Source organism: Psittacula echo (genome assembly GCF_963264785.1).
Source record: "Psittacula echo genome assembly, chromosome: 9".
NCBI classification, from domain to species: Eukaryota; Metazoa; Chordata; class Aves; order Psittaciformes; family Psittacidae; genus Psittacula; species Psittacula echo.
The window spans coordinates 11,364,995-11,382,119 of record NC_137745.1 but is presented as its reverse complement, the minus strand read 5'-3'; the positions used below and the strand labels follow the sequence as shown (position 1 = coordinate 11,382,119).

The window sequence follows — 17,125 nt, the reverse complement described above, 5'->3', positions numbered from 1 at the left end:
AATTTTCCATTTGTGACTAAACGCAATTCACTTATTCTAGTATGGCTTAAAGAGTTGATCGGTGAGAATAGAGACAGCATTTTACGGCAAAATGAAACAGATAAGCTCTACTTTCCTGAAGAACTGCACTGCTACATTAAAAAGTTCATTGATTGCTCTCATAGAAAGAGAAACAAATTTATTCCCTCTAATTATCAAGGAAATGTCAAGCCTGGAATATTCTCAATAGATTTTTCCATTATTGTTAGAGCTTCTCCACGTAAAAACATATTGCCTATTAACTTACTCCCTTGAGCCATCGTTAGTCCTTCTTCTGTGACCGGCTTCCCACAGCCTTTGACTGTACAAGCCTTTACATAGAATTTGTACTTGGTACTGGAGCTGAGACCTGAAAGCTTCCAGCTGAGCGTGGAGCGGTTTGTTACACTGACGTCACTCAGGGGTCCGATTTCGTGTGTTTCGTTTACTGAAAGGGAAAAAGCAGTTGAGTTACATCCAGCAGCTAAAGGCTATGAACATGAAACATGTCCTGGAAGGGAGGCACTCTGCAGTAAGTAGGAAGGATGCAGCCTGAATAAGCATATCTCACCTTCCTGCCAAGTACTTAAATGGGATTTATCTCGTCCATGTCAATCTCAGGACTACTCAGTGAGCTATTGCTGTTCTTAAAAAGCTCTCCGATTCTAGATATGCACATACTGAGTGGGAGGCAAAAATTACTGTCTCCTAGATCATTAAATATATATAAACTGCTTCTTGCTTTGCTTCCAAACATCTGCAAACTTTTGCAAGCAAGTTAATGGCTGTTCTGCTTTGCTCCGCTCTGCCTTGGTACAGTGGGCAATTGAAGGAGGGGTTTTCCCTCCCAAACTGCCTAAATAGACAGATTCACTCTCAGCCCATAGTCATCAAAAACAAAGAGAAGATCCAGCCTCCAGTCCCTGCTTGCAAAGGCAACTGGGCAGTCCTGTTATCAGCAGAGGTAAGTGAAAAGTACATGTTTGGGGTTTTTTTGTAACTAGGGCACAGTCTAATCCTCTTCAATCCTCAAAACCCATGCAAAATACCCTGAATTGTCACCACACCTCACAGCTGTGGCAGTCTGTCTCTCCCCAGCCACTTAGTTCTTTCTTCAAGAAAGAAAGAAATACCCCTGGTATTTAGTTGTTTCTAGTGGGATTACTCAATAACATGACTCAGGTAGTAGTGATCTGCATTTCTACTGAGGCATTCTACAGAGAGGAGGTACTCATTGACACAACTTGAAGATCTGAATAGATGTGGCTAAAGTGCTCTCATTATTTTGCACGGAATGAGTTTCACTTCATAACTATTATGTTAGGCATAATTTGCAAATGTGAAATAATTAAATTTTTCTATAAATGTGGAATAGGGCATGGTTGCAATGTGAGCTAACATCAGAGAAAACTTTCCTCTGGAAGATGACTTTAGCTTGCCCTCTAGCAGGCTGTGTGTGCATCGCAATTCAAAACACGCTGCTCTGATGCTACGGCTGTGGTAGTGATCTCAGAAACATCCCTTCACACCAGCCTCTGTTTTAAGCAGCTGTGCAGATATAACGCACAACTACCGTCCCTCCTCCACCCTTTTTTTTGTCTCATATTTCTTTAACTAATAATGCATAAACTCTAAAATCAAAGTAAAACAAGCACATACTCATCTGGTATTGCAAAATGTAGCCAGTAAGGTGGCCGTTTGCTTTCTTGGGAAGTCCCCATAACAGAGTGACAGAGTCCTTGTCAAAGTTCAGAATCCTGAGAAAACGTGGCTGTTCCGGGACTGGAAGATAAAGGGATTAGCTTTCAGACAAGACTGAACTGGTCTGTTTCTCCACATACTTGTTAAATGAGGATACAGTTTAGCTCAACATCTACAATTCCCCTTTCTTGTGAAGGGTTTTATGAATATTAGAGATTTTACAATCATTAAATAAGGAAATCAACTTGCCATGTTAGATGGACAATTTCTATTTATGTCCCTCTGCCTCATATTCGCATTTTGTCTTACCTCCTTCTGGAGTTTCAAACACAACAGGGGAGCTTTCTGGGCCATCTCCTTTGGAGTTGTAAGCCAAAACAGTTAAACGGAATTCACTGAAGGGCTCTAGACCAGGAATCATCCCGTAGTTTCTGTCTCCTACAAATGTTAGGAAGTGTTTCTCTGGGTGATGCCTTTTTCCATCCAGCATGCTTTTTGTTTTCCACCAGCTGACCTGCATTGAGATTGGTATATCTATAACAAATTATGTTGTATGGGGCTGAAAACTATTGACTTATCTTGTCTTTCCAGAAATGAAAGAATGCAATCTATCCTTGATCTGAGATTCATTTAGTAGTTTATTCGACTATATATAAACATTTAAAGATAAATTTGTAACCTTATAGCCTCTTAAATGTCCACGAACTCTGTCCCTTGGTATCCCAAACCAGAAGACTTTGACCAGTGTGCTGTTCACAATATCCACCGACACGCCGGAAGGAGCAGCATCTGGAACTGTAAAAACAAAAGTGCTACATATTAAAGACTAAGAGCTAAAGAGCTCAGTTTCACACTGATCACAGCTACAGGGCTTGGCTTTCCAGCTAAAGCTGTGGCAGTTCATGTAGTCCTACTGCAGCCAAGATAAAAGCCATTCCACCTGCATCCAGTGGGTGAAAGGGGCAAAGAAACATTATTTTGCATTATCAGGGCTTTCTGTTGAAGGCTGGAAGATGGGTGCACTGGGACATATGAATTTCTAAACCAGTATTTATGATTTCCTGTTTCAAGTAATGCTTACAGCAACGAGAAGAATAAAAAAATGATTAACATAGCAGTCAAGAAGGCAATCATGAAGTTTTTTTTATAATCAATTTCATTTTACAACTACACTCATTAAACAGTAGGATTTTAATCACTACACAACACAGAGAGCTGTTACAGTGCCTGAAAAAAAGAGGCCTTGATCCATGGATGACTTAATTGCAAGAAAGATTTTCCACTGATAGATACAAAAGCTAAATGCATCACACAAAGGAAACAAACATGCAGTGGGTTTTCTTCCTCTCAGTTCTCACTGTTCACCGCCTCTTCTTCCATACACCATACAGGGGAGAGAAGAGACACCACCAAACCTTGCCTGCCGCAGGAGTAGGTCCAAAGCAAAGTGGGAAGAATTCTCCAGAGATACAGAGAAGCCTAAGAGGGGGCTGTGCCACCCAGGAGCCATGGAAAGCCACTGGACAGAAACCCAGGCTGAAGAGGACCTGTCCTTCAAGGAATCAATGGACAAGGTAGCACCCAGCATACATGGGAATGTGGCATCCTCTATAAATTCACTTACAGTGTGCACTGCCTGAGTGTTTACACTTAATTGCCAGAGTATGCAACTTCTGACCCTTAAACTGTTGAATTGGGCCCCAGACAAGCTAAAGGCTTTTTTTCTCCACCACAACACAGCGACTGCTACACTTCATAGGCTTCTTATGGACCGTGGCTTTCAAACACGTATCTGGATTAAGCTAGCAACTGAGATTAATGAAAGTACAAGTGACCTTTACAAAAAAACCCCTCAAATTCCAGCATCAGCTGTGGCTGTGTCTCATCTAGCCCATCACCTTGAGTGCTGGCATTTAAGCGGTTTTTGCCATGGGCTGCCTAATCCATCACTCCATATCTGATTGGTTTTCATTGCAAGAATCCCCCATGCAGTGTGTTTTCACGTAAGTGTTTCCGCTACTTACCATCCTCTCCTGAATATCCGATGGTAATGTTTGGTTCAGGACCAGATCCTAAATTATTTACTGCTTGGACTTTGATCTCATAAGGCACAAAGGTGGGAGTGTTTCGCAGGGTGAGGGAATGCTTCTTCACCATCTCCTCATTCCAATCTGCCTCGACTCCCTGCTGTCGCCAGCTGACTTTGTACTCCAACCCCGGCCCATTTCTCTCCATGGGTTTCAATGGCTGCAGAAGAAAAAAGAGATCTTGTCTGCCTTTGTTGTAGCAATCATGAGACAGCAGCTGAGGGGAGGGGGAAATAATTTTGGAGACCGTATTACAACACTGGCAGAGAAAAGGGAAAATAGAAAGCTTTAACTTTTCACTGTCATGTTAATTAAAATTCTTAAAAGATGACTGGAAGAAAAATGTCATGACTTCAAGAGAAAGGTGGGTGAAAGAGAAACAGTTGGATTAAAACCAGATTAATTGCTAGTAGACATATTTCTGCATACTATATACATCAGTTTTTGTTTTGCCACAGGTTTTCTTTGTTTTCTTATGTGATATAACTGCATGCCTTTTAGCATATCTAAAATGCAGATTTTGGCACAAGGCTGTGTGCGCCTTTTAGTACAGCTAAAATCTGCAGTTTATCTGAGAATTTTATGTAGCGCAGCAAGCTGGGTCATTAAAATTTAGATTTGTTCTGAATACGCACCAAATGCTTGAAACTGTGCCTGGACATTTAATGTGCAACTGCTGTGCTACTCTTTTTTAACAGTCAGCTGAAAAGTTCATCACAGCATGGTTCCTATCTATTTAAGATTAATTTATAAAATATTAGAAGACATATAACAATGGCTTGTCATGAGACATTCTCCAGTTAATTTATTTCTTTGAATATGTACTTCTCTAATTAATAAAGTTAACTGGTCAGCTGCACTACCAAAAAAGATGAGGGTTATTTCAGTCCACTGAACCAGCTGTGGGTGTTTCCCACCACTTGGTCTGCTTTTAATAATATTTTAATTATATATTATATATATAAAAATATATATATTATATATTAAGAACTGATATGTATCCAAGTTGCACACAGAGGTCTGGAATGAAACAGTATCGACCTGCAAGTACCAGCAGAAAGCAATGCCCCATTAATGCTCCTTATGTGTGTGGATACTTAGGTCTGAAGGATCTGCAAAAAATTCCCCCTCCTCGGTTCTGAGAGTATGAGGACCTTTGGTACAACTGTAGTGAAGGAACTGGTAGACTGGGCAGCTTTCCAACAGGCACTGCTGGGAGAATCACCTCCATGGCAAGATCCCAGGGAATGGGATTTGCAATAGAAGCTGAAGAAATAAAAAATTCCTACCAAAAAATAACTTCTCTTTTAGAGTTAAATTGCAGTGCTGCTTCACTCTTATTTTGATCATCCTTAGTGCTGCAAATCCTTGGCTGAAAAGCTACTCTCTAATACTCATCTGGTCTCTTAATCCAAAGTAGGCAGATTAACATCATTTTGCAGCCTTTGTCTGCCAGAAATAGCATGTTCAGTGCCTATCATTTCCTCTGAAAAGTATACAGAAAACACCATAAATAAATGAATATCCTGTTTACGACATTTGAATGATTCAACAAGATTTAACAAAGCCCGACCATCTCATTCTCTCCCTTCAATCTCAATTTTCATTTCTACTTTTACCCAGTCTGAGTAGTGGATTACAGGCTTCCCGGTGAGCAACACTTTTTCTCTGCTCAATGGAACACTGGTAATAGCAGCATTTCCCAGCCATGCTGGTTGCTACCACTCTGCATTTCTTCTGAGAGGCAGAATTTTCTTCCCTGACCCTGAGCTATGTTGTACAGCAAAAATCCCCATTGGAATCTAAGCTGATATATCTGGAGGGCCATCTCCTTTTGTAATTATAGTCTAAGCCATGAGTTCATACTGGGAAGATCTTATTGTTCTTTGCTGTGAACAGCAGATTGAGAAGTAAATCTCATGTAAATTGTGTTTAATTCCAGCCAAAAAAAATATGCTTCCTTCCACAGCTGTGGATATTTGTGCTAAATGAAGGAATATATATCTGTTAAAACTGCTGGCACAGAAGCTGTAAGCTTAAAAACTAGAGAATTTGGAAACCATCCTGAAGACTTTTACACAATTCCTTGGACACATGTGTAAAAGAACTTTATCTACACTACTTCGTGATGTAAAAATTAAAGCTCACGTTCTCTTGGCCAAGTGATCTGTGTCATTTTCAAACCTCAAGGCTGGAAGGGCAGAAACTATATGCAAATCATACCCTCCATGGGCCTGGCTGCTTCATCTGCATAGCAGGGTAAGACCACAGTTATTTTAAGCACTTTCTTGTATGCAAGATCCACAGAAAAGCATACTCTGGGGGATTCTCACTGTGCTTTGTAAGACTTTCATACTTCTTAATAACCTGCAAAGTTAGATGTAAGAAATTTTCTTTTGAAACAAAAATGAAACCAGGGGAGGAAATCCAGAACACATTCAAGTCAATAAGAACTTTACCTTTGACTTCAGGAGCATCAAGGATGCTACCTACGGAATTTGTTAGTATTACCTAAAAAACAGGGATAGGGGAAGGGGAGATAAAGCCGAGCAATCCATTATTTCTTTTATTTCTTTTTTAATGCAATCATATTCAAACAACAACCTGGTAAATTTAGAATCTTTAGAAACTGCTGCTCGAAGGGAGGACCTGTTTCCAGTATTGTAGCACTGACAGACACATTTCCTTACCTCCCATTTCATCACCATCTCATTTGGCTCTGAAGCTTCAACTCGGATGTTTTCTGGGTTCTTGTCTGGAGCTGGAACCACAGACGATGAGGTTAGTTTGCATATCATGGGTTTTATTAGCATTTATCATTGAAATGCAAAAAAAAAAAAAAAAAAAAAAAAAAAGGTGGGAAAAACTCTTCTTATTTCCACATTACTGACAGTGAAAGACACCTGAACGAAAAATGTTCAGGAGATTAATTACTTGGATCAGCAAAGCTCCTTTGACCAAAACACATTGTTTATGCAGTTTTGATTCCTAAGTGCCCTTGTTGGTTGGAGCCACCAGCTAACATGAAACTGTGACTTTTGGATTTCAAAGCACCAGATGTAGGGGGATTATGAGGAAAAGATATTTTTCCCTATGGGAATAGCAAACAGAAGGTGTATCATTAGTGGGACACACACAGATGAGGAAGGACCTGAAATTGAAGTGAACAGAAAAAAAAAAAGCCTAGAGAAAAATGCCGAGGAATGCAAATGCTGTGCTGAACAGTTGGCCTCCAGAATGACTTTCAGGGACACAACATTTCACTGTGATTTTCTGTCACAGTAAGAAATGCACTGTGAATGGAGATTTTCGACAAGCTTAGCACTGCTGAAGGCTTACATAAATCCTCATCTACAACAACTGCTTGTCCATAAAGGGCTGCAATGACCTTTAAAGGTGCAAAATCAGGAAAGCGGGATGCTAGGGAGGCGCTGGCAGGAAACACCCTGCTAATAACAGGAGCATAGAGTCCTCCTTTGGCATCCCTGGACTGCCAATGAGCAGCAAAAGCAGCATGAGTGACTCTGACTCCTTTACATCCCTCTGAAGCACAGCAGGGCACTGTTACTCCCAGAAAAACACTAAAAACAACAACATTCCGAAAACTAGATGGCAGTGTTTACCAGCCGGAGGTGTTGCATAGCGCAGGGATGGTTTACTGGGCTGACTCCTTCCCACAGCATTCACAGATAGGACACGAAACTGGTAACTCATATACGGGGCCAGTGACAAAAGGGCTGTAGTATCATTCCCCAGGACTCGGGTTAGCTCCTGCCACCTCCCCGGCTCCCACCGGTTCTCTTCAAACTCTATAATTGACTCTGGGGAGGAAAAGAAACAAAACAAAAGGGAAAAGGCAAAGCTTGTATAAGCAGCTTATAAACAGCAAGGATGGAAATACAACAAATTAACTGTCATAGTAAAATAAAGTAAGCGTGGCTGTGAGCACAGTTTGCCACTAAAATCCTTCATACCATTAACTGGGCTGTTGTGACTGGCTCCAGCTTTCCAGGATAGTCGAACGGTTCGGTTTTGATTTTCTGAGAGCTGAAGATCTTCTGGTGGATCAGGAACATCTGAAAAATAATGAAGAAGCATCAGGAGAATGGCAAGCTACTTCTGTTCGGATCGGCATTTTCCAAAGGACAGGAACAGCAAGGTCAGGGAGGATGGTGGTGAAATACCTTTTGATTGCAAAATGGATAAAATTAGGAAAGTGAGAATTGCTTTTAAAGATCCTTTTTATGACAAAAAACCAGGCTGAATCTTCTGGTCCTGCTTTCTCTCTTATAAAGGCAATACCTTTTCTCGAGTTCATTTCCATCTGCTCTTATTACTGTGCTTGCAGAAACAGATTTTTCTTTTCAAATCAACATTAAGATCTATTTAATTGTTAATAGATATTGACACTGCTTTTAGCAAAAAGTTATATTAGCATCACTTGGATTTACTCTGGTGCAAACCAGAGTGGTAGAAGGTGACTCAGCTCTAACAGTTATTGAACTTAGCCTTTTAGAAAACGAGTGAAAGGATAACATTCATTATCCCAGCTATAGGGATCTATATTAAAAGGAAACAAGAAAATTCATTACCCACCAGCTCAACTAATGCTGTCCAGAGAATATGTCAAGAGTTGGTGGTGGCTGGTATAACTGCACTGCACTATACAAGACCAAGTACAGGACTACCCTATTGCTGTCAGAGCTCACTTTTCAGGGATGTGGTATTAATCAGGGCTGAGGTCAGCAGCATCGTTGAAACAGGCTGCTCCCCCCCACAGTCCTGGGAGATCGCATGAGGGAAACATGTCTGCAACCTGACCTGGCTTCTCAATAGCATCAAATGCAGAAGAGGTGATCTGAAATGAGGTGATCATTTGCCAGTTGCTTGCAACTGAGTGAATACTGTTAAATGTAGTGTTTTCAGACTGAAAGATGTTTATCTTCCTTGTGGCTTGCTTTGACAGTTTGCAGTCTGACTGTATTAGATTAGTTTGGTAACTGCAATGTAAAAAGCCTGATATAAAAGACGAATTTCTCACTGCAGGGAGAGTAACCCCTTGTCCTGATTTCATCCTTCCAAAGTCACACACACACTCTCCCCTTCCTCAAACATAAGGCTGGTGTTTCAAAATCTAGAAAAATTACAGAGCAAGGAAATGAGATTGCACAACTTCAGGCCTTTGACCTCCTCCTGCCCCAACATTCTAACATTTTTTGGCTGACAATGCCATTTCTTACAGGAAAACCTGTTACCTCAGCCACCAAGACTGCCTCTATCATTGTGAAACAAATTAATCATGTTTGTACTGAGATTTAAAAATAACAATATTGAGTCTTCTTTTTTATCTCAGGGTATATCTAAAGGTTAAAAAGGTTATATTTGAGGGTTGTTTTTTTTTTGTTTTAGATTTCTTTGCATTTCTTTCCCCTATTTCTGTACTACTTGGTAAAATCATGATAAACCAGTTTAATCTATAGGCATTTTGATGCTCTGTTCTTGGAGCATACCTAGTGTTAAAATTCATTATATTAATATACTTTAATTTGAAGACAGTGGTGGTACATGTTAAAGATACTCACCACTCTATTTGTTCATTAATCATAGAACAGATACTTAGAAGTATTCCAAATGAACATTTCTTTTGTTTTTAGCTGCCCATATTCTGATACCTCCATCTGTGCCATATTTAGTTCTTTAGCTATTTCAAAGGTCTTCCATTGCAAAAACAGCCTGAAGTTTTAATTCAGAAAATAACAGATATTGTTAATCCACCAAGACCTTTCTTATATACAATAAACAAAGTGAAAAAAGCAGAAGGCTGTGTCTCCTCTTCTGCAAATCACCTTTTTAAGATGGAATAAAGTGCTTCATGAAATTTTCATAAGTAATGTATGAATAGTCTGCAAACATTTGGAATTATATAGCAGTAAAGAACTCAATACCATAAATAATGTGCACAGCATCATCTTCATTTACTATTTACTGAAAATGCCATTAATTTAGAGTAAGAACACATCTTGAAGTTCAGATTATCTTAGTTCTTGTTTCAGTCACTGCCAGAAATATATAAAAATGTAAAATGAAGAAAACTTAATGAAATCAAATTATGCAAAACTATCCAAGTAATTCCAAAAATATCCACAGAATTTTAGCTATTGGCTAATGCCCTTACATACATGTGCAAAGGACTGCACATCATTCCACAAGTTCACTCCCTTAATTTCAAGTGGCCCTTCAGGAAGGGAGGCAAGTTGTATGGATGATCACACAAGGTCAAGCGTCAGACTCTCCGGGTCAAGGCTTTTCTCTGCTCTGTACTTGCTCTTTGCCACTGGACAATAATTTATGCCCAGATTCACAGAGTTAATGAATCCTTTTAGGTGCTCAACTTCCACTGATTTTCAGGGGAGTTGGACAACTAAATACTGGCCTTATGTCCTTCTTCTTCAAAAAATAGTCCAAGTGGTAATTCGTGTGCAAATCTCTAGTAAAGTGGGGTGAAGGACTGATCAAGGACTTCAAAACAGAAGCAGAGACATTCTTAATATGCTGTTACACCTTCCAGCCTGGGCAACCTCCTACAACCACTGTGGATGACTCCTGAACTGAGAAAAAAGGCTGCCTCATCTTAGGTATAACAAAGATTAAGTATAAATGAAAAGTCTGCATCAGCATTCTCATTCCAGGAGATACAAGGACAATACAACTGAGGTTAAAGAGGGAGAGGTACATTGCACTTCTGTGAAACCAGGTTATCAAGGCTCTGTAACTGAATTGGACAAAAAAAGCAAATAAGCAAAATCCTGCAATGGCATTATGTGCTGCATGGAGCTCTTGGCACACTGGGAAATATTGTCTTACCAAGAACAATTAACCATGATTCAGCCGTGACACTGTCCAGAGAAGTCCTGGCCACACACATGTAAGCTCCTTGATCCTCCTGTGTCACGCTTGATATGAACAGTGTATTCCTGTCCAGAATTATCCTACGGGGCAAAGGAAAAAAGGAACATACAAATGAGGAAGAGAAAAACCTGCAAGATAAGCATATGACAGACAGACACTGATCTCCAAGAGACTGTTCATAAAAAAACTTTGCAACATGACATTTTGAGTAACATAATTGCACATTAGGCCAATTACTATAAAACATAATTGCAGTTGTATTATACACTGTGCTGTAAACTATTATTTGTATTTTATACTGATTTAGCCCCCATGGCTGGAAGCTGGCATGTCTGTTTTTGTCTGAAAAGAGCCACATTGATATGCATCAGCTGAGTGTCTGGAACATAGGATTTTGGCACATCATTAATGAGGCAAATACATGGGCTTTATATTGAATTTTTGAAAGGGCTCCATAAAACTAAGCATTCTCAACCCACTTGTGCAATGTCAAATGCACCAGGGGAAGTTGGCATTAAAATAGGCACATAGTCTCTCTTGCAGACATTGCATTTGCTTGGCACTATCTCCCCATGCTATGTGGTCTCAGCAGGATCTTCAACCTCTCCAGCACTGCATTATTTAGTAAAACATCTCTCTTCTGGGGCAATTAATAAAGACATCTGATTACCCACTGTGGGACTCTTCATATGTAATAAAGGCTTAGCTCCATCCCCTTGGGGTCAATGGAAACACAAAAGTAGGGCAAAATACGGCCTGGACTTGCAAGTATGCACTTATATGTAAGAAAAACTCATTGCTTTTAATGTGTACAATTTCAGGCAGAATCTCAGATAGCTATTAACCATCCACTTCAACATTACAAGGCCTCTGCTTTGGCCAAACAGGTGTAAACCAAAGGAAAAGACTAGTTCCACTCTAGAGGAGAAAAAAAACCACCCAGATGACTGCAGTAGAGCTAGGGTTGTATTTTTGGGTTGAACCAACATTTATGCAACATTCTGCTGGGATAGTGAGAGAGTTAATAAAAAATAAAATCATTTGCCAGCCACGGCTCAAAACTCATATATATGCATTTATATTTATATGTATATAAAAAATGCAGATCTATTCACATTGTGCAGGAAGAATTCTTGCAGACATAAATTTGCATTTCAAGCTATTAAATCTCATGTTTATTGAAACTCATGCTCCAGCACCATGCAGCTTTATTCAGCTGAGATCAAGAAAACTCTTGTTTCTTCCCTGCTTACCTGCCACCTTCTGTGCTGTTGACTGGCAGCTCATCTCCATCTTTCCTCCAGGATAATTTAAAACTGTGTTTCAAGTGTGAATCATACTCAGCCTGACATTTCAATAAAATTGAATGGGATTTCAACACTCGGGGGTTCTTCGGAGTAACAACAAGTTTTGTAGCATCTGATTGATCACAGAAAAACACTTTGATTAGGAGAGAGAGACTATTACATCAAATTTTCACCACACAATTCCTATACCAAAATCAACCTTAGGAGAAAGGATCAGGTCTTTTTTGTTATATGTACAAACATTTCAAGAGAAGGATGGTTGGTTCTGAAATAGGTATTTGCTAGGATTTAATTTTTTATCTTGAAAACTGTCTTTTTTAGTTCAGGCCAAAACAAACAGCTCCACAAAAAGAAACAAACAACAAAACCACCAAAAAAGTCACAGGTGAAAATCCTTGTTAGCAGACTCATGAAATGGATGAGGAAAAAACAAGGCTTGAATATGATTTTTATGTCCAATTGCCATTTGAAATAAGCTTTGGCAATGCTCCAAGAAAAATTACAAGCTTATTAAAGTCAAGTGAGAAAAAGATATTGCAATCAAGTTTGTTCTTTTAATTAACTCTAATCTGAATACAGAAACAGATGAATAAGTGAGAAGAAAGCTCTTGGCTGAATTTATTTTTACAGTGAAATGTGGCTCTGTGAGAACTTCATTGTACATTTCATGTTTATTATCACTCTAAAATTTACAAAGCAAAGGCAGTGGGTACAAACAACACAGAAAGAGCTGGCTTTTTTCCTCAAGTTTGTCACAGCAAACCTGTAACTGAGAGTCCTTTTGAGGACTTTGCTAATTGAGCATTTAAGGTTTTTTTTTTATTGGCAAGCCCTAAATCCTAAGTAAATTTGTATGCAATGCACTAAATTTAATCTGTGTGCTCAACAGAAGCTGTGCTCTGCCATCACACTCTCCAGGGGAAAACCCCTCCTGCCCAGCCAACCACATAAATCCCTTTAAAACAGAATTGAAGCACAAGGTAAGTATCTGATATTTATAAGTAAACACACTTCAGTAATTATTTTCTCCTATTTACAAATATTTGCCAAGTTAATAATCAGGCAAAAGCCCAACACAGAGTCCTTAAGCCAGCAGCATCCCCTAACTCATCCTGCTGCAATGTGCTTGGTGTTTGTGTAGACTTTAATTCAGTTTGGGATGTACCTTCTGATCAACAGATGGGATGTAACTTTAGGAAAGAGGAAGCCCACATCTGTGGGACCCTGTTTGGCTCAGCAAGGACCCCATCAAGCCCACGAGCACAAGGAGCCTTCTAGGTTCTCCAGGGTCAGCCAAGAACCTACTCCAAGTGTAACAGGGCTGATGGCAAGAGGGAAGAAAAGTCCTTTCAGGGAAAAAAAGGTAATGGATCTGGGAAGTAAATTGAAAGTTTTTGTTGGCTTATGCAGCTTTTGCAAATGTCCAGGAGAAAGTAAACATCCTTGTATGAGCATGGAGAAATCACACATGATGAAAAATAGAGACAGTAATAACTGTTACATATATATGAGATGTGTGGCACTTTCAGGTCTTAGTATGCAGAGAATTTATAGCCTCACAGAATAAATCTGTATCTTGGAGTGAATGTTTACTAATTACTTATTTACTGGAATGTTTTAAATAACGAAACTTGGCAGATGTGAAAGGTCTTTCTATTGATAAGTGGGACATTACCTCTTATATCCAGATTGGCAGTGATTGCTCTTTTTCCAACGGAGTTTGCAGCCCAGCAAGCATACGATCCTGAGTCTTCTTTCTTTGTTTCTTTGATCTCTAGCGTGCCATTCTTATTTAACTCATAGCGCAATGTTGAAAGTGGCTCTATGCTGTCATCCTTAGTCCTAAAGGTGATAACAACAGTTATGGCTTATTTCTAGGGCTTCAGAAACTGTTATTTTGTGGTTAGCAGATATTGCAGAGAGGGACAGTTGTTCTGGGAGCTGGTCTCAGCTCTGCCACTGAGGAATCAATTCAAGATTAGCAGGTCCCTTTACCCACGTGCAGTAAATCATAAAGGGGCATAAGCTTCCTGCAAGCCAAAAATGCACTGACAGCCTCTAGCGAAGTCTTTAAACTAGTCTGGCTGAGTCCTTAATCTATAGCTGTCATCTGTAATTTTATTGCACCTGTCAAGAGTTATGACAATCCTGTGATTTCCAACCATATGGAACCATTTCCAGGTAAATATACTTTGTAAGTCATTGCATTTCCACCTCAATAATGTGTCCCAACTTAGAAAGTTGCCAATATCAAGCTAAGATCGATGAAGCTGTAGCAGGATTTGGTTATATATAGCATGGCTTGGTTTAATAAACATCACAGCACTTGTCTCACACAGGTATTGACTTTAGTTAACACATAATAATACATACGTATTCTTAACACAGAATATTTATATACAGTTTTGTTACAAAGTTTTAATTTTAACTCCATAGAAATATAACTAGCTTTTTCATGTGTGTGTGTGTTTAAGTAGACTATATGAACTTGTTTCACATTAAAACATGAGTTCTCAGTGGCTTACCATCTAATATCTGCTGCAGGCGAGGCAAAAATTTCACAGTGCAGGAAAGCACTGTAACCCACAACTGCAGCGTAGTTTTCACCATCTGAGGTCAGTATTAAGGGAGCAATATCTGCAGAAGAGGATGCAAAGTGAGCAGCACTTCATTTCAGAACTGGCAATATAAATACAGTCCCTGCATTATCCCCTTTTCCAGCAAAGGTCAAAGACTTAGCCACTTAATGGGCATTTCACCGCCTTTTGGAACCAGTTGCGCAGAGCAATTGAGCTCTTATAAGCTCCACTGACAAAGACAGCAGTGGTTGACTGCTAGACATGTCAGAACATGAAACATCACCATGATCCAGGAGAAAAAACAGACCTGGTTCTGCTTCCTCTAGAGACTTCCTTTATTAAATAAATGCCTATCACTCTTTCTTCACAGCTGAGCATTGCAGCTGAAATTCAAGATTAACAATACACTTAAAATTAACAATACGCTTCAAAACCAGAGTTGTGGTCACAATTCACACCCCAGTGGTTTCAGTATATTTGAATTCAAAAGGTTTAGAACCCAACCACAATCGTATTCTTTTTTTAAAAAAAGTATATATCAAATCTCATAAGCAATTATATCAAGGATATAGCATTGTCCATGATAAGGCTTGTTGCATTAGTTTGGACAATATGGGCTCAATGCAAAGGAACAAGGACATGGTTACAAACCCCAAGCTGTTCTGAAGATTCAGTCATCAGAATGGGACACTTCAGTTAAATCTTTTCTCATGCACATGAAAGGCTGGGAGGGTACTCACTGAGGACATTCACATTGGCACTGGCAAGGATGGTGCCATGCTTGTTGCTGGCCTCACATTGGTACACAGCACTGTCCTGAAGCTGAAGGTTGGTAAGGCTGATCTCTCTGGCAGAGATTCTCCCTCTGAATGTCCTACCTGGAAAGACTCAGACTGCGTCAGGAGCTGAAGAAAACATCATGACTGTGGAGTTCACTGTATCTACTCATTACTTGAAAGTCAAAGGCAAGGTGCATCTTCAGAACCAAACCTGAACCTTGCTCAAAAGCCAAAGGGCAAGTTGCAGAGCACTACCTTTGCCATCAGCCTCATGGCCTAAAGGAAGTGCTCTAGAGCACCATTTTCCAGTAATATCCCCACACAGACTTTTTAAAAAGTAGCAATAATACAGCTATAGCAGGAAGCAGGCCTGTGCTCTGCAGCCATGAAGTCATTTGTGCTTATTCAAAAGCATACAGAAAGATCAGGAGCCCTCAGTCAACACAAACTATCTGTGATCCCCAAAAGACAAGAGCGTTACAGGGTGAGACAGTAACTTACGGGTACCACTCCACACCCTTCAGCTCTCATCCTTACTCTCTTCAAGATCATATTTAAATATCAGCTTTATTAAGTAAGCAGTAATTCATGTCTAAATAGATGCCAAACTAGACATCATTTAGTGCTAGGATTTGTGTGTTCCCCCTAACTGGGTGCAACCCAAGCACATCCCACCCAGCCACCAACTAAAAGCACAACACTGGACCTTGCACTTACTATCAATGGGCATCCCGTTAAGTTTCCACTGAATGGTTGGCTCTGGGTTGCCAATAGCTTCGCACAGCAGCACAAGATTTGTTCCCACGCTGTAAACACCACCTTCGGGTTTCTTTATCCACTGAGGAGGCTCTGTAAAGAGGGGACATAGCAGTCTCAGGTGCCACAGAAATGTCTAACCCTGCTATTCCGCTGGCCGTCCAGGAGATGGCGAACGCTGCCTACAGTTCCCAGGCAGCTTCTAGCAGCCTACTGTGCGACTGCATAGTGTTTTTTGCAAACTGATGTTACAAAAGGTAAAATTAGCACCAGCATGCATCAGTTTCTGTCCTTTGTGAAACGTGAATGTCAGGGAGAGAGTATGGGAAATGGGCAGTGTTTATCCAGGGGGAAAACATATGCAAAAGGAGGTGAGATACTGGGGAAGGAGGTAAAGTGTGAATGGGTTGGTGTTTTCACAAGGACCCTCAGTCGTCAGATTGTGCTCTGTGAAATGAGGCGAGACTATTTCAGCAACTCGAACAAGATGCAAATATCCAACCAGCTCAGCTCAAAACCACCTCACTAGCCACTAACAAGTGTCCAGGAACAGCCAGAGTACAGCAATACAGCAGAGCTCCACAAAGGATGTAGCACCTCTATCTGTTCATCTAGATGTGCCGAGGAAGTGCACTGTGATTTTCGATATTCTGGTTTTCCGTCAGGTATTCAGATGAGAGGCTGATCCTTAACCTATTTAGGAATGATGGAACATTTTCTCACCCCTGGGGAGGGAGGAGAGAGCCATCATCCTGAGCAGCAGCCCAGAAAGTTTGCCCACAGGGTGGTGGTAGAGGAGCAGCAGCGCGCTGCTGCATTCCCTGTGCTTTCCTCTTTCCCAGCGCTGCCAGCTCTGGGGAAACCTCCTCTCTAGAGTGGCCCCAGAGCAGCAGGTACTCAAATCTCTTTGGAAAAAAACAACCATAAGAGAGGGAAAGGAACTGAGGGTAGAAAAAAACTCCAACCAACAACAAAACCAAAACATTAAT

The 17,125-nt window shown here is 40.3% G+C and overlaps 1 protein-coding gene across 1 annotated transcript in view; it reads right to left on the bottom strand.

The window, feature by feature from the left end:
* Nucleotides 1-17,125, bottom strand: part of CHL1 (cell adhesion molecule L1 like) — a gene marked incomplete at both ends in the record, with an annotated part of 54,677 nt that overhangs the window by 10,416 nt on the left and 27,136 nt on the right. The window contains 14 exons of the mRNA XM_080625342.1: nt 287-466; nt 1,678-1,800; nt 2,029-2,233; nt 2,399-2,514; nt 3,744-3,966; nt 6,497-6,567; nt 7,430-7,627; nt 7,781-7,882; nt 10,671-10,795; nt 11,969-12,134; nt 13,698-13,864; nt 14,548-14,659; nt 15,342-15,479; nt 16,098-16,229. Coding sequence (XP_080481468.1) covers nt 287-466; nt 1,678-1,800; nt 2,029-2,233; nt 2,399-2,514; nt 3,744-3,966; nt 6,497-6,567; nt 7,430-7,627; nt 7,781-7,882; nt 10,671-10,795; nt 11,969-12,134; nt 13,698-13,864; nt 14,548-14,659; nt 15,342-15,479; nt 16,098-16,229 — 2,058 coding nt within the window. The remainder of the gene's footprint in view (nt 1-286; nt 467-1,677; nt 1,801-2,028; nt 2,234-2,398; nt 2,515-3,743; nt 3,967-6,496; nt 6,568-7,429; nt 7,628-7,780; nt 7,883-10,670; nt 10,796-11,968; nt 12,135-13,697; nt 13,865-14,547; nt 14,660-15,341; nt 15,480-16,097; nt 16,230-17,125) is intronic.